Genomic DNA, 27,999 nt, shown 5'->3' on the forward strand with positions numbered 1-27,999 from the left:
AGCACCCACTGTGAAGCAGAGATGTGGGTGATCTCCAGGCTCAGCACCAGTCCACTTGGCCCCAGGAGTAGACTGGGCCTTTGGAACCCTGTCCTGGGAGAGTTAGAGGTGTAGGGGTGCCCCTCCATCCCCAGAGCAGTTAGAAGTTAGGGGCTGATTCTGCAGAGGGTGCGGTTAGAGACTGGGCTGTTAGAAGAAGGGCTACTCCAACCTGGCCATCTGGTCAGGGGTGTTAGAGCCATTCTGGGGCCGAGGCTGAAACCAACTGGAGAGGAAATAGTTAAGAGCTTGGGTGCTGTTCTCTTGCACAGAGAGCTGCGAGTTAGAGAGGGGCCGGGGCTGAACTGAACCCAGAGCTGGTGTCCTGAGAAGGGGGACATGGTGTCACTGGGGTTTCTGCCCCTCTGCGGTCCTAGCTTCCTCCTTGGCAGGTGGTGGAGACTTCCTGGGGGAAGTAGAGGTGCTGAGGTTGGAGGCCCCTGATGCCGACTGGGAGTCTATGATGGCATGCTCCTTCCGGACGAGATCTTCCAGCTCCTTCTACAAGAGGCAAAGTCCTCAAGAGGTCAGGGGTGTCTTGGAGAAGTCAGAGGACTTCTGGAGGAGGGGTATAGGGTCCTGGGACTGGGCTCAGGGTGGGCTGGGGTCCCCAGGCTTCTCACCTTCCACCCAAGGAGGTCAGCAAGTGCCAGGCAGCCCTGGTCACAGTCACCCAGCCAGGCCACATCCCTGAGAAAGCAGGCAGATATCAGAACCCTGGCCTTTCCTGAGGCCCTGCCAGCTCTTTATCTGCCCCTCACTTTCTCTCTGACTTAGACCCAGCTGCTTCCAGCTCCATGCCCCCTCCAGAGGCAGCCTCACCTGTAGGCTTTCTTGGAGTCAAAGTCCATGCCTCCTCCGAGGCCCATCATCATGCCCAGGAAGGGGTCAGTCTGTGAGACAAGGAAGTGAGGGCGTGGAAAGGGCATTAAGAACACAGAATCTGGAGCCAACTAGCTCGAGTTTGTATACCAGCTCTATGACTGTGATCAAGTGACTTGGCTTCTCTGCAGAGTGGGTTAACTTTCGTACTCCCTCACAGGCATGCAATGTCAATGAGTTAATACATGTTGTTATGTGCTGTCGACTTAGAACTGACCAGTAGTAGCTGATCCTCTCCTGGGTTTTCAGAGGCAGTAAACTGCAGAAGACGAGACTGCTAATCTTTCTCTAGTAGAACAACTGGTGGGTTTGAATTGCCTGCCTTTAGACTGGCATTGTAACTCCCTATCCACCAGGCTGCCAGAGCTCCCTGGTGTTACACATACATTAAAAGATGCCAGGCTCTTCTGGATTAAACTGTGCAGCCCCAAAATACTTGACATCAGATCTAATCTCTATACTTATGATGACAATCTGATGTGGGAATGACTGTGCTAACAAGATAGAATGTGTTTTAATGCAATTCCACGACTGGGAATATACCCCAAAGAGACTGTAACTGACATCCAAGCAGATATATGCACATCCATGTTAATTACTGCTTTGTTCACAATAGCAAGGATTTAGAAACAACCTAAGTGCCCATCAACAAATGAATGGATAGAGAAGCTGTGGGATATTCACACAATGGAATACTACGCTGCATTGAAAAACAAGGAACTAATGCAATATTATTCAAAATGTGTGACCCTGGAGGACATTATGCGGAGTGAAGTATCTCAGTCACAAAAGGACAAATACCACATGGTGCCACTGTTGTAAAGCAGGAATGACCTCGGGGTTGGGGAGAGACTGAGAAAGATGGGTTCAATAATGTACACCAGATTGAAACAGATGAGGGAGAAAACTGTTTAAGAGGGATATGTGATTAGGTATTTTTGTCATGACAGGAGTCCAGAGCAAAGGCTGCATAGTTGAGTGGACCTAGGGGGAGGGATTGTAAAACAATGAAAGAATTTTTGTTTTACTTTTATACGAGGGTAATGTACTAGGGGGGAGGGTTGGGAGGGGAGAAAAGTGCAGCAGTGAATGAATGGAAATCCAAAGTCTCTGTAAATTTTTACTGAAATTAATAATAAATTTAAATTTTTAAAAAAGAATGTGTTTTAATGTCTTTTGAGATATGAAAATGATCAAACAAGCAAGAAAAAGAGATAGGGTAAGGCATGGAGATCTTTAATGAACCAGGGAACATTGAAAAGACAAGGTGCTTCCTTAGTTTACTTCTAGTCTCCTACAGCCTTCAATATGGATTACATCTTAGCATCAAGAAAACTAAAATCCTCACCACTGGGCCAATAGGCAACATCATGATAAGTGGTGAGAAAGACTGAAATTGTCAACAATTTCATCTTGCCTGGATCCACAATCAACAACCTTGGTATCAGCAATCAAGAAGTCAAAAGATGTAGTGCATTGGAAAATCTGCTGTTAAGGATCTCTCCAAAGGGCTCAAGAGAAATGATAGAATTTGAAATGCTATGGTGTGCCTGCTCTAAGCCATGGTGTTTTCAATTACTTTCTATGTACGTGAAAGCTGGACAATAATAGAAGATGAAAGAAGAAAATCTGATGCCTTTGGATGTTGGTGGAGAAGAATATCCCATGGAATGTCAACGTACAAATGAGTCAGACTTGGAGAAGGTGCAGCCAGCGTGCTACTTGGAGGCAATGATGGTGAAGCCTTGTTTCACCTAGTTTGGACATATTTTTAGGAGTAAGTCCTTGGAAAAGGATGTCATGTTTGGAAAAGTGGAGGGTCAGCGAAAGAGGGAGGATGGACTGGGCTCAAATATATCAGAGATGGTGAGGATGGCACAGGGCAGGGAAGAGTTAAAGCCCACTGTTTATAGTGTTGCCATGAGTCATCGTTAACTTGACAGGACACAACAACAACAACAGTTTCCTGAACAGTCAGAAAACAAATTTCTAAACTCCGCGCACTGCCATGGGGTCAAAACTGAGCCTCTGGAGGGTTTCTAAGGCTGGAAATGGTGAGGGAGGAGATGGTCAGTTTCCCGCGGCAGAGCTGTTGGTGGATCTGAACTGCCAGAGATGTGTCCCTTTTGGGGTGGCAGCACAACTCCCCAAGGACTAAGCCACCAGAGCTCCCCACTAATGCAGCACTAGATGACGTGGGCACTGGCACCCAGGAGGTTCTTGCTGGTCCTATTTTCATACCTTGATTCCTCTTTCTGGAGAAATTTCCCCAGGATTATCAGTTTATCATTCAAGCAGCCAGTCTTTTGGTTGGGAAATGATCCCTGAACCCTCTGTGCCACTCAGGGACTCCTTGAATGAGCCCGAAGACTATAGATTCTTAGAATCAAAGCAGCCCAGGATCTAGAACTCTCTGAATTCTAGAATCCCAGAGTCTTAGGTTTGGAGTAAAAATGTTGGGATTTCCAAGTTGGTGGCTGAGAAGAGACCCACTGCCGTGAAATCTATTTCAATTCACGGTGACCCTCTACTGGGTTTCTGAGGTCGTCAATCTTGATGGGAGGAGACTACCCATCTTTCTTCCTTGGAGATGATGGTGGACTTGAATCATCCACCATCTTAATGTTAGCAGCTCAGCATGAAATGCACTAGCTCCAGTGCTCCGGTCAAGTCAGTGGGGTGGTGGTGGTGGTAGGACAGCTGTGAGGAGGAGGGAGGGGTCCAGGAGGAGGGCACATGCGTGAGGAGAGGCTGACCCACCTGGCCTGTTTTCTCCTTGTTGATGAGCAGACGAGGAGTAGAGAGTGGCGCTCTGCAGGGACAGGAGCAGAGATTGAGGGCTTGTCCCAGCTCTGGCCGCTCCCACCCAGCCCCAACCTCAACCTACTTGCTGATGAGGGATGCAAATGGCTGCACCTGCAGGGATGTGCCCATGATGATAAGGAGGTCCACCTTCCGGAAGTCCTGCGATGGCGGAGAGGCCAATGAGGCTTTGGGACCCTCAGGGAGGCTGCATCCCACACCCCCTTCCAGCACCCTATACCACAAGCCCACACCTGCGGCCAGCCAGATAAGTGACCATCCTTCCCCAGGATAGGGCCAGGCTGCCCCTCATGGGGCAGAGGGAACACTTACTGACTGCATGCAGGAGAAGAAACGAGCTGGGAGGTTCTCGCCAAAGAACACGATGTCTGAGGTAGAGACAGATGGACGGACACACATAGAGGCACAGAGGGATAGTGAGATGGAGAGACAGGGACAGGGCGAAAACACAGGTAGGAGTGGAAGGCAGACCCAAGGCCAGGGAGGGAGTTGGAGAGCAGTAGGGTTGCATGGGGCTACGGAACTCCACCTTCCCCGGGATGGATTTAAGGTGCTTCTCAGACAGTGAGATGGCCAGAGGTGGGGGCAAGGAACGTGGGTTGGTGGGAAGAGTCACGAGGGCAGCCCCGGTCACTCTCGGCCCGCCCCCAGTCTTACAGCTCACCAGGCTTCACCAGGCTCTGACACTTCTCACATTTGGGAGTCACTTCGGAGAAGATCTTCTCTGGGTGTTGGGAAGGGGAAGGGCGAGAAGGTGGGTGGAGGCTCCATGCTGGGGCCTGCTCTGGCCCATCCAGCATGTCCTCCTCATCCATTGTCAATACAACACACCCTCAGTCACGGAGGATTTCCTGGGGTGTCTGTCCTCCCAGGAAAGAATGAGGTAAAGCTCTAGCTCCACCCCAACACACAGAGTTCTAAGAGATGGCTGCAAGTGTCACATCCACAGCTAGTGATGGAAACAATACATGAAAGAGCAAGCATTTCACCCCAACAGAAGCAACTGGGTTCTGCCCTTCACCTTGGGAGATCCGGACTAGGGAGTCAAGTGTGTCTCTGAGATGACCCTGTTTCTCTCCAAGTCAGAGAGGCCTGGTGGGCCCCAGGCCTGGGGTGTGTGTGGTGCAGGAAGGGAAAAACATGCAGATGACGTGGACTGGGGAGAAAACTTAGGACCAGCAGCTACCTGCGATACCCCACACCACACTTTAGACAACCCTCCTCCTTACTGCTTTTTAATGATAAAAGCCTGTCACTTGCAACCCACAGAAACCTAAATCATCTATCCATCTGTCCCTTCATTTAACAGATATTCACAAACCACTGTTTTTAATGTCTGAAAGCCTTTACTTGGAGAGATTTCTGTGCAGACACTGCTATTCTGTGGGTGATGCATGTGCTGCTGTGACTAAGATACAATAAGGAGAAATATCCATTATAAAGGACCCCAGCTGCATGCAGTTGGCCTATTCAGGAATCCTTGTCCCAGGGGCAGTCAGCTGGTGTTTTATCAGAATGGCCACACTCCACGACCTAGCTGCAGCTGTCCTTATCTTGCAGAACACCAAAGGCCTTGTTAACTCTGTATAAAGCAAGCTGGAAATGGTGCCCATGGGTGAAACGATGGCTTCTTAATCAGCATAATGGATTCAGAAAGAGGTTCTCACAGCATTCAAGATATGTGGGCAGGGTGAATTATTTTCTCTCTCAACATTCCATCCTCACAGGAAAAGGGACCATGACATTACTAAGTCCTGTAACTCACAGCGCTAGAGATGTCCCAGCCTCATCACTAGCTATGGTGGTGGCCAGCTTCAAAGGCCACTGTCCATTTTGGTGTGAATTCAACTAATGAATTAATTGAATCTTGGGCCTCTAGAACAGTGTTTTCCTATATGAGACATATAGGTAGGGTATTTACTTTAAAGTTTTTATTGTGCTTTGAATGAACCTTTGCAAAGTAAATTGGTTTTCTAATCATTCATATGGATTTTGTTTTACAGCATTACAGTTCCCATAGTGGAAGAGCACACCTCCCATTTCCTCCCTGTGAGTCTCATTTTCACACATCCTTCTTGCCTTCTGAGCTTTCTCCCTTGGCAATTACTGCCCTTTAGATCTTGTACAACTGACTTGTTCTAAGGCATGAGTATCTATGTATGGTGTTTTTAAAAAGGAAAACAAAGGGAAAATGCAAGTAAATCAGAAATCCAGTCCCTCAGTCACACTGGCCACACTTTAAGTGCTCAGCAGACCATTACTGGACAGTGTGGATATGGAACCTTTCCATTATCTCAGAAGGTTCTAGTAGACAGTGTGGCACCAGGACACCACTGGGTTTACTCTGATGAGCTTTCCAAACCAGATGTGGCCTGAAAATCTAAAGAGGTGAACAACTGGAGTTTCAAGAGCTCTCAGGACAGACTGGGACCTGCTTGTGTATTATAACCTGGCTCAAGGTGTGAGGGCCAGGGACTCCTCACCACCACAATTCTTTGGTGCTTGCCATTATCTACTGAGAAGGTCCAGCTAGCTGTGCTGGACAGAACTGTCTGGGGTCAAGCTGGCCATGTGCACCTATTGTGGTCTGGGGAGCAGACAGTGAGCTGAAGTGGGCCCCTGGGGTGATCCTGAGCCCCTCACCTTTCATCCAGCTCAGCGTGTACTCCTGCCGGCAGAGGGAGCTGATGCAATGAGACGTGTAGAAGGTGCCATGGGCCTCCACCAGGTCCTCCTCCTCCAGCCCTGCAACCCGCTCCAGGGTGTCTATGTTCTGGAAGGGAAGATAGAGGGAAGCAGGACAAGGAGAAGATCATATCCCTTGTAGACCAGAAGGTAGGGCTGAGGACAAGAGAGAACTCAAACTCATTGCTGCTGAGTTAGAACAGACTCATAGCAGACTCTCCAGTGAGTTTCCAAGGCTGTAAATCCATGGGAGGGACTGCCTATCTTTCTCCTATGCAGCCTTTGGTGGATGTGAACCAGCAGAGAGGTGTGACCTTTGGGTTAGCAGAGAAGCAAGTGGAATTGCTGCGGCAGGGTGTGTCTGAACACATACCTAGTGGGTAGAGACCATTCCAGGGGAGAACTAAAAGTCCTAGGTTACTTGAAGGTGGGGCTCCAAATTCACTTATCTATGAGGCCACAGACCCTGGCCACCACTAGCCCATTACAGATAGTGTCTCTTTGCAAATTCGGGCCACTCTGCTTCCATTTTGAGCAATGTTTGTTAGAACCATATCATCTGCTCAAAACAAATCTGTTGAAATAAGAGTATAAATCTGCAAGGCCTTCACTTTGCACCTCGTGTAATATGGGAACTGTCTGTGGCAACCCTCCAGGCAGGAACACACCTGAGTGAATCAAAGCTGGCTCGTTTTTTTGTTTGTTTGTGTTTTTTTTTTAATTTTTTAAAAATTATTTTTGTGTGAGTGTACCGTCAAATCAGATCTGACTGGTACAGGAGGTTATTGTCTGACTGGTACAGGAGGTGATTGTCCCTCCTTCTCCGGCAGAGCATCTGGTGGATTAAACCGTGCGCCTCTGGGATTGTAGTTGCAGCTCCTTACCACTAGGCCACCAGAGCTCCCCTAGAGCTGGCTTGTTTTAAACCATGCCCACTGACTGGTCACAATTCTCAAGGAGTCCTGATGGAGCTGTAAGTTAAACACAGCTGCTAATCAAAAGCTCAGCAGTTCGAACTCACCAGCAGCTCCTTGAGAGAAAGATGAGGCAGCCAGTTTCTACAAAGCTTTTCACCTTTGGAAACCCCGAGTTGGAACTAACTTGACGGCAGGGAGCTTTTGGTTTGGTTTTTTGACACTCGTTTATTAACCTGTGTTTGTTTGACATTAACTTTATGGGGGTACAATTTTGGTCACCATGAAGTAACCACTTACTACTTTCTTGGACTTTAAGTTATGTAATTTTAAAAAAATGACTTCTTTTATGTCGTGAGACTTTACAGGGAGCTCTGGTGGCCTAGTGGGTAGAGACCTGCACTACCAATCCAAAGATGGCTTGTTCGAAATCATCAGGCTGCTTCCTGGGAGAAAGATGGGCAATCTTTTCTCAAGTGATTTATAGCCTCTGACAACCCACTGGAGGGTCAGCTGTGAGTCAGTTCAGACTTGATAGCATTGAGTATGAGGCTACACACAGCAGAATACACAGCACTGTGATGGTGTCTACATGGACAGCTGAGTGGCACTGATGACATGCTTGGAGCTTTTCTGAGCTATTCCTCCCCCATAAACACCGAGTCACTGCCCCATCTAATCTTTCTGTTAACTCGTGTACTTTGAGGAGAGATACTTTCTGCATTAAGCAGGTAAGAATGCTTTTTGTACAGAGACAGCTGGTATTTCTTGTGCTTCTTACAGCAGCTGATGATTTTAAACAGCTCTGTGGCCCACTGCGGAAAGCTGTAGAGGCAGCTGCTTCTGGGAGTGAGGTGGGTACTGGAAATGGGGACCCATTGTCCCAGTGAAATGTGTTAGGTTTCCGAGAAATTCCACAGATAGCTGAATATCTGAATTGGACAAAGGCTGCCCTATTTGACCAAGCAGCCATGGGCTTAGCCCCAAAACATGCAGACACAATTCACTGTCCCTGGTTCTCAGTGGCTTTCCCCTCTCTATTAGAAACCTTGGTTTTTCTGTGTTGCCTGACTCAATTTAATGAATGACTTCCTTCTGCACCTGTATGCAATGTGTATGTGAGTGAGTTAAAGAGCACAAGAAATAAGTAACCAGTTAAAAAGCCTTTGGCTATCATTCTGACTCATGGGAATCCCAGGTGCCTCTGTGTTTCTCTGTCACTACTTTTGGGAGAGAAGTCACAAGCAGATGAGAAAGAATGAGGCAAGTATGTGTGTATTGATATGAAATGACCTCTGTGGCTTTAGAAGATAGAGCAGAACTAGGGCAGTACATAAAGAAAGGACATGGGTGGGGGGAGAACCCAGATAAGTTTGTGTATTTGCTTGCATAGTTCGTAGATAAGGAGCCTTGTTGACCGGCTGCTAACAGAAGGGTTGATGGTTCAAGTCCACTAGTCACTTTACTCTCTTTCAGTAAAGATTTACAGCCTTGAAAACTGATGGAGGGTTACGATGGGTCAGAACTGACCCCACAGCAGTGAGTTTTCTGGGTTTAAAATTCCACAACTCACTGCCATCAAGTCATTGGGTTTCTAACACTGTTACTGGAAACGAGAGGAGACTGCACAGCCCACCTTTCTTCTTCAGAGTAGATTCAAGCTGCTAGATTGGCATGGCCTTGTGTTAGTAGCAAGACTCCCTATAGACTATGCCAGCAGGGTTTATATTAAGTAGGAGAAAGATGGGCAATCTCTTCCTGTGCGCTTTACAGACTCGACAGCATCTACCAGCACCACTAACCGCACCCCCCCCTACCCCGCCAGGTTGTTGCTGGGAGCCATCAAGTCATTCAGGCCTCATGGCAACCCGGTGAACAACAGGTCTGAACGTCGCCTGCTCTTACGCCATCCTCACCGTCTCAGATACGCTCGAGCTCATGGTTACTGTGTCAATGCACCTTGGTTTTCTATTTTGAATTTACATATATTCTGCAAGAGCTATAAAAACCATTTACACATATTTGGGAGGAACTACAAACTATAAGCCATTTTGCTGTAGAGTTCACAACAATTTGATTGGACAACTGTGTTGATGTTTGAATGGGTACTTGTGTCTTAGATAAAAATAGCAAATTTTGAAAGCGCTGCGTTGTCACAATTCAGATAGTGAAGACAATGTGTTCCAGAAAACTGGGTCAGTGACTCAAAATGAGGCTGGTGTTGAAGAAAAGGGGAAAAAAGGATGAATAAATCAGTTTCGTAACATATGAGAACACATTTTTTTAACCATTACAGAGTCTATGGAAGTTGCCATTTTAAATGTGTTAAAAAAATTTTCCACTGCCGTCAATCACGTTCTGACTCCAGCAGTTTTCTGAGAAGGGAAATTTTTATGGATGAGACTGTGCATCTTTCCAGTGCAGTGGCTTGTGGACTAGAACTGCTGAACTTTCTATTAGTAGTCAAGTTTGTTATACATTATGTAGGTTCTGCTGCTAAATCAAAGGCAGGCTGTTCAAATCCACTTGTGGTTCCTTGAAAAAGAAAAAAAAAGGTGAAAAATCTTCTGTCCTACAATTTACAGCCTCTGAAAACCCACTGGAGGGTCAGTTATGGGTCAGTTCCGACTCAATGGCTATGAGATGAGGCAATGTAGGTGAACTTAATTCCATACATTAAACACTGCAAAGGACAAGGAGTAATGTCTGCATTCTTTGTTCCTTCCCCAGAATACACTAATGTTGGCTTTAAAAAAATCCCAAAAAAACTCTCTAAGAACCCTGGAGTACTAAACAACCCTGAGAAATAATGAATAGTGTGTGAAACACTGCAAAACATGAATACATTTTAATGATATTATGGTGAGTGAAATAAGTCAGTCCTAAAAGACAAATGTTGTAAAGACTACTATTACAGAAGCACTAAAGAAAGATTTATACACAAAGAGAATCATTTTAGAATGGTTAATAGGGAGGACAAGGGATGAATGGTAGGAGTAGAAAATAAATTAATAGATAATAAACATTATTAAGATAGGTAACGGGAAACAATATGGAATGAATGGATGACAAGACACTATTATAATTAATGGTATGAAACAAAGTAATTAAGGGTATGAAACAAAATATATATATTACTGACTGAAACTCCCCCACTAAACCAAATATACTTTGTAAACTTTGACACTAAAAATTAAAAAGAACAGTAACAATTATTCTAACTTTTATCACTGTAAGAAAAGAAACACAAACAAACCCACTACCTTCAAATCAACTCTTACTCATGGTGACCCTCCTGTGTGTTTCCAAGGTTGGAAATCTTAACAGGAACAGCTCGTGGATTTGAACGGATGACTTAAGAGATCAACATAAGACACTCTATGCCACCAGGGCTTCTAATGTCGGCTTTAGTATATTTGTTCCTTCCCAAGAATACACTAATGTTGGCTTTAAACATTTAAATGTGTGTGTATGTGTGTGTATGTGTGTGTGTGTGTGTGTGTGTGTGAAATCACATAGTTGATGCAGTGTTGTGATGATGAAGGACAGGAGATTTGCTGTGAACAGAGCTGGCTGTGGGCACCTGGCATGGAGGTGGCGAGTTCCTGGGTCCCGGAACTTGGTCTCTTACACCCAGGCCTTATGATCTCATCCTAGGAGAAGAAATGCTCTCTATGTGCTACTTCTCCAGCCCACATTCTCAGCTCCCATCCAGACTTCAAACAGGCATCTATCTCCCACTCTTCATGCCTCAGCCAAACTCCTCTCCTGAACCCCCAGTCCCCTCACACTGCCCACCGTCCTGGTAAAAGCAACAGCAACGTCTCCAAGTGTCTTTTTCTCTACAATCACATCCACCCCATTAGCACGTCCTCAGGTGCCGTCTTCTCGGATCCAGAACCTGCCTGCTTCCTCCCGTCGGCCTCCCATCTTGGTTCTATTCATCCTCATCTCTGCATAGACTAGCCTGGTCATCTCCTCCCCAGTCTCCTTGTGCTCATGGTCTGCTCCTGAGAGGGCCTGTGAACATCTTAGTCAGGTCATAAACCCCTACTGCTCAAGATAATGGACAGAGCCTTATAGCAGAGCTCTGGCACTGGCTGTTCTTCCTAGATAATCACAATGACTCCCTCTCTCATCCTCTAGGTTTTTGTTTAGATGTTAGTGAAGCCTTCCATGATTGCCTTCTAGGAAATTCCAAATGCCTCCCACTTCATACAGTGCCTCAGCTCCCCTTTCTCTGCTTCATCGTGGCCCCATGGCCATCTGACACTCTGGATGTTCCCCTTTACCCATCCTGTCCCCTGTCCCTCTCCCCACATTACAGTGTCGGCTCTACAGGGCTAGGGATGCTTGTCTGTTCTGTTTAATGCCAGCTAGTTGTCAAGTAAGGAGCCAGTTGGGCAGTGCTGAGGACTTCATGAAACCACACACAGGAGGAACTTCTGGCATCATTAGTGAGTGGTCTGAGCCACACCTCATTAGTAAAAGTGGCTCTCTCAGAAGTAGTGTCAGGTTTATCCAAGACCTGGGCTCTGCCTGGGCCCCAGAGGGCACCCTCCCGCCCCCCTTACTCATATTCCTCACTTTCAGTCCCAGGGTAGAACACCTGCCCCACTGGAAGAATTCTGGCTAAAGGATTTGGCATCCCCTGCTGGCCACCTTTGATACTGCAGATACCAAAGTATCTTCCAATCGGTACCAAACAGCTGACCCTCTGATGGATTTTCAGAAGCAGTAAATCATCTGGGAGGAGACTGCCCATAGCTCTCCCATGGAACAGCTGGTGGATTTGAACCATGTACCTCTGGGTTGGCAGCACAACTCTTTACCACTAAACACCAAAGCTCTCACTAAGAACTCTTCACCATTAAACTCCTACCAGTGCTTACAACTAAGTACCAGAGCTGGATGAGGGTAAGGAAATGAGGACTGCTTCTATATTCACATGAACACTGTTCCATACTTGTGTCAAAAACCATAATGGTTACCCATTATGTACAATGTTTGGATGAGCTTCCAGATTGATTCAAGTTGGGGAGCAGGAGTGGCATCCATTTCCTAAACCAGATGCCTCTGGAAACTCTACAAACTCTTTTAAAATGTACAGAAATGATGTTAATTATAGAACAGAGTTCAGGTCTTTTGTGCAAAGCTTACTCTGAGTGTATGTGACTCAGAAACACTTAACCACTGCTAAATGAGACTAGTGCTGTTATATCTGGAGGGACATTCTTCGACTTTGCACATCACTCTTTGTCAATGTGCTGTATAAAGTAATCTGGGTTTGCTGTGATACCGAGCCTTGTGCCATGGGGATATCAAATACCATAATGGTGTCCCATTGTGGACAGTGTTTGGTGGAGCTCCCAGTTGTAAAACAGGGTTGGAAGCAGGAGTGGCATCCACTTCCTAAACTACATGCCTCTGGAAACTCTATGAACTTGGAGAAACAATGATAGCTTTGGAAAGGCAATAGATCTTTTGTTCATAGAGTCGCTATGAGTTGTACTCAACTCGACGGCAATCAACAACAACAACGACGACATCCTTGTTTTATCATTTCATGCTCTGAAGTAGATGTAAGTTGAAAAAATGTTCACAGAAAAATGGTGGATGCACAAATGGCTTTCAGTTACTGGGGTGAGAGGCTCCAAATGTCTCACCAATGACTCCTAGAGCCAGCACTGTGAGAGGCCCATGGCCAGGAACTTGACATGGTGGATCACAGCCCACACATGGCAGCTTTTCTGTAAGATACTGCACTTCCTGTTGGAAATGGTCACAATCAATTGGACAGAAGCCTAACAACTGCTGGCTTTGCTAGATGAGGTCATCTGCTGGAAAGAAGCTGGCATAGTAACTAAATCGAGGCCATCTACAGGCACAGATGGGGGCTTAGTGCCACCCCTACTTACTCTGTTTTATAGATGGGTAAACTGAGGCTGAGAAAGGGGAAAGGGCTCACTCTGGTGCATTCAATCAGGACGCAGGAGGTAGAGTTCTCGAGTCTGTGTGGCTAAAGCCATAATTAACCGCTCTGCTCTGTCCATTTTGGAGGTGCCAGGTCGCATCCAGCCCGCCCGCTCCTCAGCATGCCACAGCCTCACCTACCTGTGTGTAACATCGCAGCAGAAGCCCCTTCTCCTTCAGCAGGCGGATGAAGTAGTGACAGATGGTCGGCTGCAGGGAACAATCATGTCAGTGCTGACAATAACAGAAAACACTTCTCACGCCGAGTGCGCCAGAGACTGTCTCGGCCCTGTGCCTGCTTCACCTCAGGGGAATCATCATTGGGATCTTGAAGGGAGAGACTGCCGTTATCCCCATTTCATAGAAGAGGAAAACACAGGGAGCTTTAATGGGATTTGTGCCCAGGCAGGCTGGTTCTAGAGCTTGGGCTCTTCTAAGTATTACTGACTCACTCAAGCCTGTTGGTATCCCTTGGATATGGCTATCCACCCCATTTTACAGATGAAGAAGGCAGGAGTTGAACCCAGGCAGTCTTGGCCAGAGTTCATGTACTTAATGACTACTCTGTACACGTCTGAAGGAGCTCTGGTAGCCTAGGGGCAAGAAGCTGCACTGCAACCCCAATCACAAGCTGCTCCACAGGAGAACGAGGGGCAATCTCCCATGCAATGAACTGCCTCTGAAAATCTGCCAGAGGGTCAGCTATGGGTCGGTTCTGACTTGACAGCACACAACAACAACATACATGTCTGAAGGATCCTGGGTGGGGGGCCTTCTTGTGCCTGTGTTCTCCCAACCTTTCCTGTTTCCCTGCAAAAAAAGATCTCACCTTAAACTGCCCGGGATAAAGCTCCTTGGCAAGAGCAAAGAAGGGCTCTGGATGTTTCTGTGAGGGAGAGAGTCAGGGGCAGAGATGGCCATGGTGAGAAGAGGGCTGGGATCTGTGATCTCCCTCTACCCCCATCAGTGTTAGGGTCATTTTCCCCTAGGAGAGCACCTACCTTGAAATAACCAATCTCAAAGATGGCTTCAGGGTAAGGCAGATGGTACTTCTCCAGGTTGGCATAGAGACCGGTGGATGGGGAGCGGAAGTCAGGGATGCCCGCAGCTGGGAAGCAGCAGAAAGCAGTGGACAGGCCATCAGGGGTGCTGGTCTCTTTAGTCCACGTCAACCCCTTATAGCAAGGTCCCAGACTTCTCCCCAGAGCCTAGGAGAGGCTCCCTTACTCGTGGGGTCAGGGGACACTTACACGTGGAGATTCCAGCTCCCACCATGCAGATGACCCTAGAGCCTACAGGAGAGAAGGCAGGTTTCATTTGTGTGTTTTGCTCGGCCCTCAGCAGCAGCACCCATCATGCCCTTGCTGCCTTGTGTCTGCCTGAGTGGTTCAGGTGCAAGAGCTCACGAAATCCTTCCTCTCTACCAACTCGAGGCAAGGCCAGTTGTGTTATGATGCTTCCATTTTACTGATAAGGAAACTGGGGCTCAGGTAGGGAAAAGGACCACACAGTCAACCAGTAGAAGAGCCAGCACAGGGATGTAGAATCCTCTGTCTGAAATGATAGTAATTAAAGACAATTCAAAAGAACCCTGGTGTCACAATGGTTACACACTCATCTATCAACTGAAAGGTCACTGGTTCAAATTCATCAGCTATTCCTTAGGAAGAAAGAACTGGCAATCTTCTTGCTTAAAAGATTGTTGTTGTCATTGAGTTGACTTTGACTCACAGCGACCCCACACACAACAGAACTAACCCTGCTCCGTCCTGACAGTCTCTGCTGTGCTCAAGCCCATCCCAGCAAACACTGTGTCGGCTCATCTTGTTGAGGGTCGTCCTCTTTTTCTGAGCCTCCACTTTACCAAGTGTGATGTCGCTCCTCCCAATAGCATGTATGTGAGATGAAGTATCAGCATCATTGCTTTCAAGGAGCATTCAGGCTCCTTCCAAGACAGATTTGTTCATTCTTTTTTCTTTTTTTAATTTTATTTTATTATTTTTTGTGTGTGTGCCATCAAATCAGATATAACTGGTACAGGAGGAGATTGCCCCTCCTTCCCCAACAGAGCATCTGGTGGATTCAAACCATGTTCCTCTGGGATTGCAGTGCAGCTTCTTGCCACTAGGCCACCAGAGCTTCCTTAGATTTGTTCATTCTTTTGGCAGTCCAGGGGATATTCAATATTCTTTGCTGACAACACAATTCAAAGGCAGTCAATACTTTAGTAATCTGTCAAAATGTCTATAGTCTTCTTAATTCACTGTTCAACTTTCACATGCATATGAGGGGATGGAGAATACCATGGATTGACTAAAGTGCACCTTAGTCCTTAAAGTGACATCCTTGCTCTCTAACACTTTAAAGTGTTCCTCAGTATGCAATATAGTGTGTGTTTCTTCCTTTCCCCCCCTTACTGTTACTTCCATGAGTACTGATTATATATGGATCTAAGAAAAATTAAATTTTTGATAAGTGCCTAGTAAGCCCTAAGGGTCAGATCTACTCTGTTATATAGTGTTATATGAGTCAGAGTCTGCTGGACAGAACAAACACAACTATACGAACCAGACACGGAAAAGGCAACTCAGAAAGTAGTTTCTGCTCCTAACCAGGTCTAGGTCTTCCAAGATCTTGCTGGCAGAATGGGGGGAGTAGGTGAAGGCACTGCCAACTCACTCACTATTGGTGAGTAAGTCTGACTAAAAATGACCTGTGAGTGGGTTTCTGAGGCTGTAAATCTTAATGAGAGGATACTGCTCATCTTGGAGTCACCAGTAGGTATGTATTGGAGTTGCTTGGCTTTTTTGATTGATAGCTATTGTACCGTTGAGTTGGAACCGACCCTCAGTGGGTTTTCAGAGGCAATAAATCACACGGAAGGAGACTGCTCATCTTTCTTTTACAGAGCAGCTGGTGGATTCAAATTGCATCTCTGGGATCGCAGTGCAGCTTTTTGCCACTAGGCCACCAAAACTCCCTTTTGATTGACAGAGCAACACAAACAGAGCTCAACAAGAACAATTGTAGATTATCATAAAAATGATAACAAAATCTCTGGCAACACCTTATCTTTTAAACTCAATCTTGGAAGACCATCTGTTTCTAGCACATTTTATATATACATATATATTCCTTCATTGTGTTACTTTTCATAATTATCAAACATGTCATCAGCTACCAAAGCAGATACTTTTAGGCGAAGCCTAAAGATTGCTTTTCCCAGCCTCCTCCCAGTGGGCGGCAGAGTGGATAGAGGGCTCCAGAGCCTACTGGCTTGGGTTCAAATCCTAGCACCCTGCTTACAGCTGTGTGACCTTAGACATCTCGGATTACCACTTTGGGCATTAGTTTTCTTCTCTATAAAATGGGCATAACTACAGTACTGGCCTGGGAAAACTGTTGACAAGAAAATAGATGAATTAACGTAAAAAGCTCAGACCAGCAACTGACACCGTGTAACTACTATAGATGAACTGGTTATTAATTCTTTGAAGGAGCCCTGGTGGATAATAGCAAAGTTTTCAGCTGCTACTTAAAAGGAGATCTGGTGGCTTAGTGGTAAGAAGCTGCAACACAATCCTGAAGGCACACAGTTCAAATGAACCAGTTGCTCTGTGAAAGAAGGATGGTCAATCTCCTCCCTACCATTAACTGGCTCTGAAAACCCACTGGAGGGTCAGCTATGGGATGGTTTCGACTCGCTGGTACATAACAACAACAACAACAGCAATGCCAACAACAACCTAAAAGGCTGGTGGTTCGAAGTCCACAGCAGCTCCACAGTATTACACTATTGGAAACTCACTCTAGGGGCAGTTCTGTTCTGTCCTTTAGGGTTGCTCTGAGTAGGAAACGATTCAACACACCAATTATTCTTTGAGTCAGTGGTACTAAACTTCTCTAGACCTATGATTCATAAAGCGATAAGTACTTTATTCCTCCAAAAGGGAGGAGGAGAGATATGGTAGGGAGTGGATTCTTTTCCCAAGAAGATGGGATGTGCAGAAATATCAGTCACAGGCTGGCAGCCAGTCCTGTCACACGATACCCTGGCATCTGCCCATCAGCTGATAGGCAGACAAAAGCCTGGATGCCCATGAAGCAAGGGAAGCAGGGTCTGTGTACAAAGGTGAGGACTGTGACAGCTTTGTGTTTGGGTCACCTGCAGGCCAGACCCAGAGAGGCCATGGGGTGGGATCATGTGCGCTGGATTCAGGTGGCCTGGCATTGGAGTCTAACTCTGCTGCTTGCCAGCTGTGTAGCTATACACCAAATCACAACCTCTCTGTGCCTCAGTTTCCTTCCCTGTCTGGCTCACTTCTATTGAATCCTCACAGGTTATGATGGGAAGATAAAATAGGAGGACATATCTGACAGACAGTGAGGCTCAATTAAGTGTGATAATTATTACTGCCCCTTCAGGGGATCCTCAGGAGCCAGGGACTCTGGAAGCCTGGGTAAAGAGGGCAGAGGGAATGAATACTTCATAGCCACTGTCTACATTCTTCTGGGGATCCACCGAGGACAAACATGGCTGTAGTCTGCTGCCTGGATTGGCCTGTAGGCAGGGGCTCAGGATAGTAGGGTGGCTGCCTGAGGAGGGAGCTGGCAGCCATTAGAGTACAGAGACACTGGAGGTGATGTGCTCAACAAAAGGTTGTTCAGGGCCCTGAAAGGATTGATTGTTCTAGACAAGAACAACCAAGCGTCTGGTTTCTCAGACTCTGGGGATCTTGAGTCAAAGTAAGGGATATAAATTACACACTGACCCAGTAAATATGCACCTCTGCACCCACACATGAAACATGCTTCCGGTAGTTAAAATCAGAGCAAACATGCATGTCTGACCATGTCCCGGCCCTGTTGTAAGCATTCATGTCCATATTGGCTTATTTAACCTACTCATAAGCCTACGTGTATTATCATTAGTCTACAGCACCGACCAATCAGAGCACAGCACAATTTCAGCAATGGAAACGTGACCCAGACATGGTTAGTGGGTCCAGCATGGGCATGTGACCCAGCTGGAACTCCTGGGAACTTACTGAACACACACACAAAAAGCAGAGCCAAAACCCGGAGTTAGAATCTTGGCAATATCATGGAAACACCTGAATCCAGCTATGCCTGAAGCAGGCTGGATAAGTTACAGAACCAATCAATACACTAGCTTTTTAAAGACTGAAGCCAATTGAGTCAGGTTTCTTATTAATAACTTGCAAGCAAAAGATGTGACTGATGCAGACGGCTCTGAGTGAGAAGTCCTCTGGGGTCGAGATGGGGGTTAGTGGCCCAGTGCAGGCAGGGCACTCACAGCGCTCGCTTTGCATGTAGTGGGTCACCCCTTCCAGGGTAAGCTCGTCCAGCAGACGCTCCTTCTGGGTGCCCAGGCCTAATGTCTGGGAGAAGAGATTCCGCAGGAAGTCCACTGATAAGAAAGAGACACCAATGTGGTAGGTGTTGAATCAGATACATGGGGTGCCCCTGACCAGCCCCTGCTTCCCCAGCCTCCTCACAACTACAAGTACTGGCACCACTTCTATTGTGACACCTTGAATGTCCGTCCTGAAATCCTCGACCGAGGGGACCCTAGAAAGATACTCACTCTCTGCTTCTCCACCAGCGGCTCCTCCTTCAGTGTCTGAATTAGAATCCGAATCCTGAAATGGGGGTAGGGTGGGGTGGGCAGGCCAGAGAAGTGGGGTCAGGGAGGATGGAAAGAGGTGAGGGTGACACTGGGGCTTGGGGAGCAGGCTGTGAAAGTGGGAGGCAATGGAAAGGAAGCCCTAGCGGGTGGGGTGTAGACTCTGGGCTGCTCCTCTTTAGGGCATAGCCTCTTGTGAGGGACTTCCCTGAGCCTCAGCTCTCCGCATCTTTGAAATGGGGCTCAGACGGCTCATGGGGGGCGAGTGCACACAGGTGAGATCCTTAGAACAGCACCTACAGAGGGCACTTATCACCACACCCTTGTGCCCTCGTCCTCTCTCATGCACACCCCCTGTAGTTCCCACAGCATGGGCTCACCAGCCCTCACCAGCAGCCCTGCAGCAGTCCTCATGGAAGTCACTCCTGGGAATAGTGGTCCTCATCCTATCAGGCCCCGCCAGATCTCCCCCACTAAGCCCCAGCCCATCCACTCTGCTCCAATAACCTCCATCATCTATTCTTCTTTGGACCCAGCTCCCACCCTGCAGGTCTGTGGGTCCTCTTTACTCTCTCTCTTCACCTTCCCTGGGCTACCAAACCTCCCCCCCCCCGGCCCCGCCCCATGTCTGTGAACTCAACCTTCTCACTGATGATGCCACCTCTATCTGCGGCATTCTTGGTACCTCCCTGTGAACAGCCTGCAGGACCATCACTTTTATTGTGTCCCAAAGGGGCCTTAGCATTTTCTCCAAATCTGGTCTTTCCCCTAGGCCTCATCTCAGGGGACTCACTGGGTCCCTGAGCCAAAGCTCTGACCTTATCTTGGCACCTCCTGTTTGCCTCCCCTGCTTCCTGCCATAGTTCTGGGGCCTCATTCAGCCTCCTGAGCACCCTTCCTTCTCCTCCCACACCTGGCCTAGCAGTTCCTCTCAGTCCAGGCTCGCCCTGCCTCTCTCTGGGCTGTGGCCCATTCTTGATCACATGAAAGGCCCTTCCTTTTGGCTTCCCAAGTCATTCAATTAGGGATACATGTAGTGTCCATCAAGATGCCAGCTCCATAAGGGAAGGGACTCTGTCTGTCATGTTCATTACTGAATGTATGGGACCTAGACATGGCCTGCTGTATGCAAGACTAGGACTGGACCTGGGAATGATCTGGCAAAAACATAAACTTGATGACCTCACTCCCTTGCTTAAAACCCCTCTGATAACACCCTCCCTGTCATTCACTGCCCTGATTTTAAGGGTTTTTTAAAAATCAGAACCTCTCCTCTCAAATGGTGGAAATTATGGCAAGAAACTGACCAAGACTTGTTTCTAATCTGTGGAATCAGTTTAAATTAGTATGTCAATCCTATAAAGGACTAAGTAAGCACAAGTCAACTCATGCTTATTAAGTGCTTTTGAGTAAGTCACCCCTGTCCAAGACTAAGGATTTACTCTGAATAATTTTAGTTTCCTCTTTTCTTGTTTCCTTCAATGCATATTCCTGGGTCCATCCATGATCGAGGTAACTTGTCATACATTATAAAGAAGACTTTCTAAGGGAGCTCTGGTGGCCTAGTGGCAAGACGCTGCATTGCAATCCCAGAGGTATGCGGTTCAAATCCACCAGATGCTCTGCTGGAGAAGGAGGGGGCAATCTCCTGTACCAGTCAGATCTGATTTGACGGTACACATAAAAATAATACAAAAAAAAATTTAAAAAAAAAGAAGACTTTCTGAACAAACTGGCTCTAGTTACAACTGCAGTACATATATCACACCCCAAAATCAACTGCTATCAAGCCAACTGGACTCCAAGCATCCCCACTCAGAGTTAGAACTGTGCTCCCCAGAATTTTCAAGGTTTTGCTTTTCAGAAGCTTATCACCAGGCCTTTCTTCCAAGGTACCCCTGGGTAGGTAAAAACCCATCAACCTTTTGGTTAACAGTTGAGCATGTTAAATGTCTATACTAGCTAGGGACTCCCAGTATCTCTTTTAGCTTTCTTTTTCTTTTTTTGAACACTTTAACATGTTTTAGATGAAAGCCCGCACAGCACCCTTAACCTCCTATGTAACAATTTACCTGCTAACTGTTCTGTGGCACTGGTGGCTATCCCTGCAAAGTGTCAGGACTCTCTCCTCCTTTATCCTTCCTTGCCTGTTTCCAGGAGCCCTGAAGATACAGTATGCAACTTGTCAGGGTGCTGGCTGCAAGACTGATAGTTTGAATCCACTAGTCACTCAGTAGTTGGAGTTCTGGTGGCTTACAGTTCAGATCCACTGGCTGGCCCAAGGATAAAAGGTGGGGAATCTCCTCCAGTGTGATTTACAATCTCTGAAAACCTGCTGGAGGGTCAGTTATGAGTTGGTTCTGCCTTGATACATAACACCAACAGCAGCCACTCAGTAGGAGAAAAACTGAGAGTGCTCTCTATCAAAATTTATAGCCTTGGAAACTCAATGGAGGGTTGTTATAAACTGGAATGGACTTAATTGCAGTGATTTTTCTTGGGTTTCGCTATCTGCCTCCCTCTCATTTCCTTGTCCCTCCTTGGCTTTTCATCTTTGCTTTTGGGCAACTGTTGGTATTTGGTGTCTTATCCTTACTTGTTTGAAGGAGCACATTCCTCATGGATATTATTGTTGATTTAAAAGCAAAACAAAATAAAAAACACCTAGAGCAAGACAAAACAGAAACCCCAAACTCTTGCCACCAAGTCAGAGCCAAGCCATAGCTGAGCACAGCAGGTTTTCAGAGGCTGTAAACTGCACGGGAGGAACTGCTCTCTGTGAGTCAGTGGCACAATTCTCTGTGGATTAAGCCACCCTTTCACTGTGTCTTCAGGTCCAGGTTCAAGTGTATTTTGGGTGATAACGCTGGCCAGGCCAGACGACCCAGTGAGCAAGGTAAGCAAATGTCCCTTGCCTAATGAGCTTTCTGCCAGAGAATGTAAATTTGAAGAGAGATTTTGATTCTGTGGGAAGGTGTTATGAGAGAGACAGACAGATGCCTGCCATACCTAGAAGTAGAATCTGTGATATAGGTGTAGAAAAAGAAAAAGAGAAGAAACTGTTATGTGGCCTAGTGGTAAGAAGCTGTGCTGCAATCCCCAAGGCACATGGTTTGAATCCACCAGCTGCTTGGCAGAAGAGGGATGGGCAGTAATCTCTTCCTGTGCGATTAACTGCCTCTGAAAACTCACTGGAGGGTCGGCTATGGGCCAGTTCTGACCAGAAGGCACACAACAAGTTAACGTAAGTAAGCCTGTGCTCCTGGGTAATCTGCTCCATGTCAGGGTTTCTCTTAAATGTGGTCTTTTTTAATACCTCTCACTTTTTGACATTCTTTTAAGGAACCTAGTAGCATAGTGGGCTATGTGTTGGGCTGCTAACTGAAAGCTCAGTGGTTCAAATTCATCAGCCACTCCTGAGGAGAAAGACTATGCAATTTGCTCCCATTAAGACTTTATAGCTTTGGAAACCCAGTGGAGGGTTGTCATGCCGTAAAAGTCCAGTAGAACAGGGTCTCTATGAGCTGTACTCATCAACATCACCTAGTAACAACAACAACAACATAACAAACATTTCATTCATGTCAGAAATAACTCATAGCTGACCCTCCAGTAAGTTTTCAGAGGCTATAAATCACATGAGAAGAGATTGTCCATCTTTCTCCCAGACAGCTGCTGAGAGATTTGGATCATGTACCTTTGGATTGGAAGCTCAGCTCCTTAACTACTACAAGACTGATAAAAACTCCAACTTCCTTCGCTAATAAAAACCCTTGTATCATAAAAAAAAAGTCCAGTAGAGGCGAGCTCTGGTGGCCTAGTGGCAAGAAGATGCACTGCAATCCCAGAGGTTAGTGGTTCAAATCCACCAGATGTTCTGCTGGAGAAGGAGGGACAATCTCCTCCTGTACCAGTCAGATCCGATTTGACGGTACACACACACACAAAAATAATTTAAAAAAAAAAGTCCAGTAGAGGGTAGCCAGAAGTAAAAACTGACTTGAAGGCAGTGGGGTAATTTTCTTTTAAAAAGTTTGCAGGTCTCCATCTCAGAAGAGTGGAGGTCAGACTGTCCTGGTATGGCTCCCATTCTCCCTGGTGTCCTTCCCCATTACAGTGCTCCTTCTCTTCCTTTATTTCTTTCTCTCCTCTTGAAGCGTCTTTTCTTTTTTTAAAAACCTACTTTATTTGAGTGAAAATTTACACATCTCATTGATTTTTTCCAGAATCAAAGTCCAAGCAAATCCTTACTGTATATTGTTATTCTCTTCATCCACTTTCTCTGATTATTAATTTTTTTCTCTCCCACTCCCATTTAATCCATAGTGTATACCTACAACTTCCTTTTGAATCAAAGCCATGCTTGCCAGGTTTGAATCTTGTATAGAACAATCCTTTTTAAGATTACAGAAGCTTTGCAAAGCCTCTGAATGTTAGAAAATGTGTAACTCATGGTACATGCCTTGTAGTCCCCTGGTCATCAAGCCAACCACTGTTGACAATCTGATGTCAATTACACATGTTCTTCCACCACCATCCCACATAAAGTTCATGTTGGAGAGGATGTGGTGAGTTGGTGGGATTGTTCTATGGTACAACCACTCTGGAAGGCAGTTTGGCGCTTCCTCAAAAGGCTGAACATAGAAATTCCATATGGCCCAGCTATTCTACTGCTTGGAATACACCCTGAGAAAATGAGAACTGAGGCACAAATGGAGACTTGCACACCAATGTTCAAAGCAGCATTATTCACCATCACAAGAACATGGAAACAGGCCAGATGTCCAACCACAGTCGAATGAATTGAGAAATTATGGTACATTCACACAATGAAATACTATGCAGCATGCAGGAGCAATGATTTTGTAAATTATTACCTAAATTGGGAGGGACTGGAGATCATTACGCTGAGGGAACTAACTCAATTCCATAAGAACAAATACTATTTAAAGTCATTATTGTACAATGAGTATGAGGATCCGAGGCGGGGAAGGGTGAAAGCAGAGGAGTGAGGATGTGTGTGTGTGTGTGTGTGTGTGTGTGTGTGTGAGAGAGAGAGAGATTAATTATGGGGTTACACAATTTGATGGGGGAGGTTGAGGGAAATGGGAAGAATCTTTTGTGAAAACTGATATATTTTAATTTTGTAAATAAACTAGTATAAAAAAGAATATAAAATAGGATGTATAGAAAGATTTTATGAAACAATGTAAATGAAAGATTGTATAAAACCAATGTATATGAATGAAAAATACTGTAAAGGTATTATTATATGAAAATAATTTTCTTTAAAAAAAGTTCCATTTTTATAGAAACAGGTCATCTCAAGTGCATGTGTTAAGCTGCTAAGTGAAAGATCATTTGTTCGAACCCACCAGCTGTTCCTCTGTAGGAGAAAGATGAGGCAGTCTACTCCTGTTAAAATGTACAGACTTGGAAACCCAACAGAAGGGTCAACATGGATTAGAATAATCTTGGTAGCAATATGTTTTAAATCTTAAGGATTAGAACTGCCAACCTTTCAGTTAATAGCCCAATCTTTAACCTTCTATATCTTTAGGGTTCTTCCCTTAAGATTTGGAGACCAGGAAACCTGATGGGGGGCTGCCATGAATTGAAATTGAGTACATTAGGTTGGGTGAGGTCTAAGGTTGCACCTCCTTCTTTTAAGCCACCATATAATATTGCATTGTATGGATGAACCATAGTTCATTTACAGCCATTTGGGCTGCTTCCAATTTTTGCCTTACTGCAGACAATGCTGTGATTTACAACTCCATTTCTCTCTCTCTCTCTGGATTTGAAAACTGCTTTTTAATATTACACTTTTATTCTCTGGACATGACAGTGGTGGTACTTGGGGAGCCAGGGAAGTATGAAACCCTGGCCTGAGAGGAAACCCTTATACCCTTAGCGTTGCTCTGCTGGGCCTCTGTGAGGCATTTTAATCACAGCATTTACACTGACCTACATCTGCAAAGCAACTTCACATCTGTGGGTGGGCTGCAGACAAAGAGGTTCTGTGGAAGGACTCCAGGGCCCTGCCCAGCTGACGCTGCTCTGCCTGCAAGGGCAGTGGAGGTGCTGGCCATGGCCTTCTAGCTTCTAGAAGGCTGTTCTGTTCCCACTTTAATCTGGAAGACAGTATGCTGAGTGTCTTGAGTTGCAAACCCTTACCTGTTCTTCTAGTCAACAGAGAGAAGACAAACTGCTTATCAACTCTGTCTCAAATGCATCATCTATACAATGGGCATACTTCTCCCAGAGCTGTGACGAAGATCAAATCAGGCAACACATATACATCACTAGGAAGAAAGGTTCATACACAGTAAGCTTCCAGCCAAAGGAGTCCTAGTGGTACAACCGACTAGTGCTTGGCTGATAGGTTAGGGGTTCGAACTCACTCAGCATCTCCCTGTCAATCTCCTCCTGTAAAGATCACAGCCTAGAAAACATTATAGTGCTGTTCAACTCGATCACATGGAGTCGTCATGAATTAGAATCAACTCATGGCTCCTAACTACACTAACTATCTCCCAGTCATCAAACTACTGAAAACATCACAGTCTTTCACGCCTCAAGGTCTCTGCACAAGCTATGTCCTCAGCTTGGAATGTCATTTGCCAATTTCTGCAGGAATTTCTAAGTCACTCCACTTAATACAAGTGTCACTATCTCAGTTTGATGCCTAGACCAGACCACATCTAGGGATGAGGTTAAGTGGAAACTGTGACCACACAAAGTTTACTCAGGGGCTCTGATAGTGTCCCAAGGTACTCACTCCAATAAACCCCTTCTAGGCTTGTCTTCTAGTGACTTCCCTGTGAGAGCTGAGGGAAGAAGGAAGCAAGGAGCCCTGGAGGGCAGACCTAGGATCCTGGGATCCTGGGATTGGAGTTCCACATATTTCTCTGATAGTCCCAGAATCCAACACACCCCAGGAAGCTGCACTCTGGGCTGGAGAGAGGGACTGGGATAGAGAGCTGGGGGCCCTGGGGAAGCTGGCTCCCCTCTACCACCTCCCCCAGAGTGGGATGTAAGAACAAGTAAATCCCTCTCTCTTCTTCCCTCCAATCCACCCTTTCCCTCCATCTCACCTGAGCCTCTTGCACCTTCCCTGCCTGGGTCTCCAGAGGGTCAGAGGCTGGGGGAGGAGGGGAGGCAGACATGGTTACAGTGCGGGGAGGATGGTTACAGCAAAAGGAAGGGGTTCAAAGTGGTATAAAGCCACCATGGAGACCCACCAATCTAGTTCTATAAGGGTGAGGAATAGGGAGGAAGGGAGGCGACTAAGACAGAGGAGCAAGGGAGAAGTTGGTTTAGGAGGAAAGATGGGCGAAAGGAAAGGACACAGGTATAGAAAAAGAGTTAGTAGGCATTAGAAAGGGCATAGTAGTGTGTGCGTTTGTGTGCTCCTGTAGAGGTGGGTAGGTTTATAGGGTGGAGGAAATTTAGAAGAGGAAATAGGAAATAGGAAAGGATACCCTGGTTGGGAGGTGGGTTTGGGAGAGCAGATCTTTTAGGGAAGGAGGTTTAGAAATACAGAATGTAAGAGGTTTAGAAGCACAGATTAGAGGGAAGAATCAGGAGTGATTCTAGCATCCTACAGTTGCCCCTAGCAACCAGGTAACCTTAGCGAAACGGGACAACGAGAACCCTTAACAATGAGGATCAAATAACATGCAATCGTCAGTAACAATGGAAAGAAGCGACCCCAGAAACCCACCAACTTAGCAAAGGTCTTTCAAATCCCCCTCCCTCATGCAGTGCTACTCGGGTCCCGAGGCCTATCTCACACAACCAGGCTCCGGCGCGGCCCGACCTCCCATTATCGCCCTCGACTCACGGTCCGGCTCAGCCATGGGCGCGGGGCCGGGGCCCTTGGGGCTGTCACCGAAAGCTCTGTCCCGTGACGGCAACGGAAGAGGAGGGGCAGGGGAAGGACGAAGAACTACAATTCCCAGAAACCATAGCGGCCGCAGACAAGAGATTCGACGAACTGAGCGCGTCCCTCCGGTTAAGGCAACTAACTATTCCAGGACTCGACTATGAGTTCCAGAGGGCTGCGCGCTAGCAGTCATGATGGAAAAGGGCTCCGGAAAATGTGGGAATGGGTTAAGAGCTGTAGTTCTCCTGAACATTCTGATTGATTTCGATTCCAGAGAGGGCGGGACGTAAGCGGTTTAGCTCATTCTTATTGGACATAGTAGCGGGGAGTGTTGGGGAATTCCCCGCAGAGCGGAAGCGCCAGAGCTCCCGGCAGAGCCCAGCGAGAGTCTGGCTGACGGGTGTCCTCTGGCCGGTGCCCCGACCCCCGCCCCGACGCAGTGAGAGGGGGCCATGGCCGGGGTCTTGTGCTTGGGCAAGGCCACAGATGCGGACGAGTGGTGCGATAGTGGCCTGGGCTCGTTAGGTCCGGACGCAGCAGCACCCGGAGGACCAGGACTGGGCTTAGAGCTGGGCTCGGGACTGTCGTGGGTTCCCCTCGTCTTCGGCTACGTCACTGAGGATGGAGACACGTGAGTGAACCTTAAACTCCCAAACAGACCCCATGGATCTGACCTCTGATAAGTGATCTTTGAAAGATCGTTTTTCTGATTCGTCAGTGATCTGATGCTATTTGTTAACCTTTACTCTAAATCTGACTTCTTATCCTTCTTACCACCTCCAAATCCTAATCTTTACTAAATAAACCCCTATCCAGTTTTATCTTAGTTGTTATTAGTATTGTTTTTTAACCCAATAGCTTCAGACTCTTCTTTCTTGCAATCTTGATCCACGTTCCTGAGATCCACATCACCAAACTTGATTTGACCTAATTTGATCCTGAAATCTTTTTTAGAACTCTCGCTCCCCTTGACTTTTAACCTCCACACATGCTCATTGATCCTCACTTCCTAATTTATGAACCTAATCTTGTTGTTGTTATGTGCCGTCGAGTCGCTTCGAGTCGCTTGCGACTCATAGCGACCCTATGTACAACAGCCCTAAACTCCACTCTGTCCTGTGCCAGTCGCACTCTCTGACACTCCCATC

The 27,999-nt window shown here is 46.5% G+C and overlaps 2 protein-coding genes across 3 annotated transcripts in view; one reads left to right on the forward strand and one right to left on the reverse strand.

The window, feature by feature from the left end:
* Positions 1-384: 384 nt before the first annotated feature.
* On the reverse strand, positions 385-26,877 carry SIRT2 (sirtuin 2). Of its 2 annotated transcripts, XM_006901079.1 has the most exons (16): positions 26,810-26,877; positions 26,061-26,107; positions 18,925-18,979; positions 18,634-18,747; positions 14,567-14,608; positions 14,318-14,424; positions 14,146-14,202; positions 13,458-13,526; positions 6,388-6,517; positions 4,409-4,468; positions 4,057-4,112; positions 3,809-3,885; positions 3,682-3,733; positions 862-932; positions 663-729; positions 385-540 (listed from the first exon to the last, which is right to left on the reverse strand). In XM_006901079.1, the coding sequence occupies exons 1-16, from the start codon at positions 26,823-26,825 to the stop codon at positions 385-387; spliced, it is 1,176 nt and encodes a 391-aa protein (XP_006901141.1). In that variant the 5' UTR covers positions 26,826-26,877. The 2 variants fall into 2 exon arrangements, with proteins under 2 accessions (XP_006901141.1, XP_006901142.1); XM_006901080.1 differs by lacking the exons at positions 385-540; positions 862-932; positions 3,682-3,733; positions 26,061-26,107 and having other exon boundaries at positions 3,838-3,885; positions 26,810-26,854.
* Positions 26,878-27,303: 426 nt separating this feature from the next.
* NFKBIB (nuclear factor of kappa light polypeptide gene enhancer in B-cells inhibitor, beta) overlaps positions 27,304-27,999 on the forward strand; it is a 16,152-nt gene continuing 15,456 nt past the window's right edge. The window contains exon 1 of the mRNA XM_006901081.1: positions 27,304-27,482. Within this exon, the coding sequence (XP_006901143.1) occupies positions 27,304-27,482 (179 nt within the window). The remainder of the gene's footprint in view (positions 27,483-27,999) is intronic.

The sequence above is a fragment of the Elephantulus edwardii genome, unplaced genomic scaffold, assembly GCF_000299155.1.
Source record: "Elephantulus edwardii isolate Elephantulus edwardi_28Jun2011 unplaced genomic scaffold, EleEdw1.0 scaffold00308, whole genome shotgun sequence".
NCBI classification, from domain to species: Eukaryota; Metazoa; Chordata; class Mammalia; order Macroscelidea; family Macroscelididae; genus Elephantulus; species Elephantulus edwardii.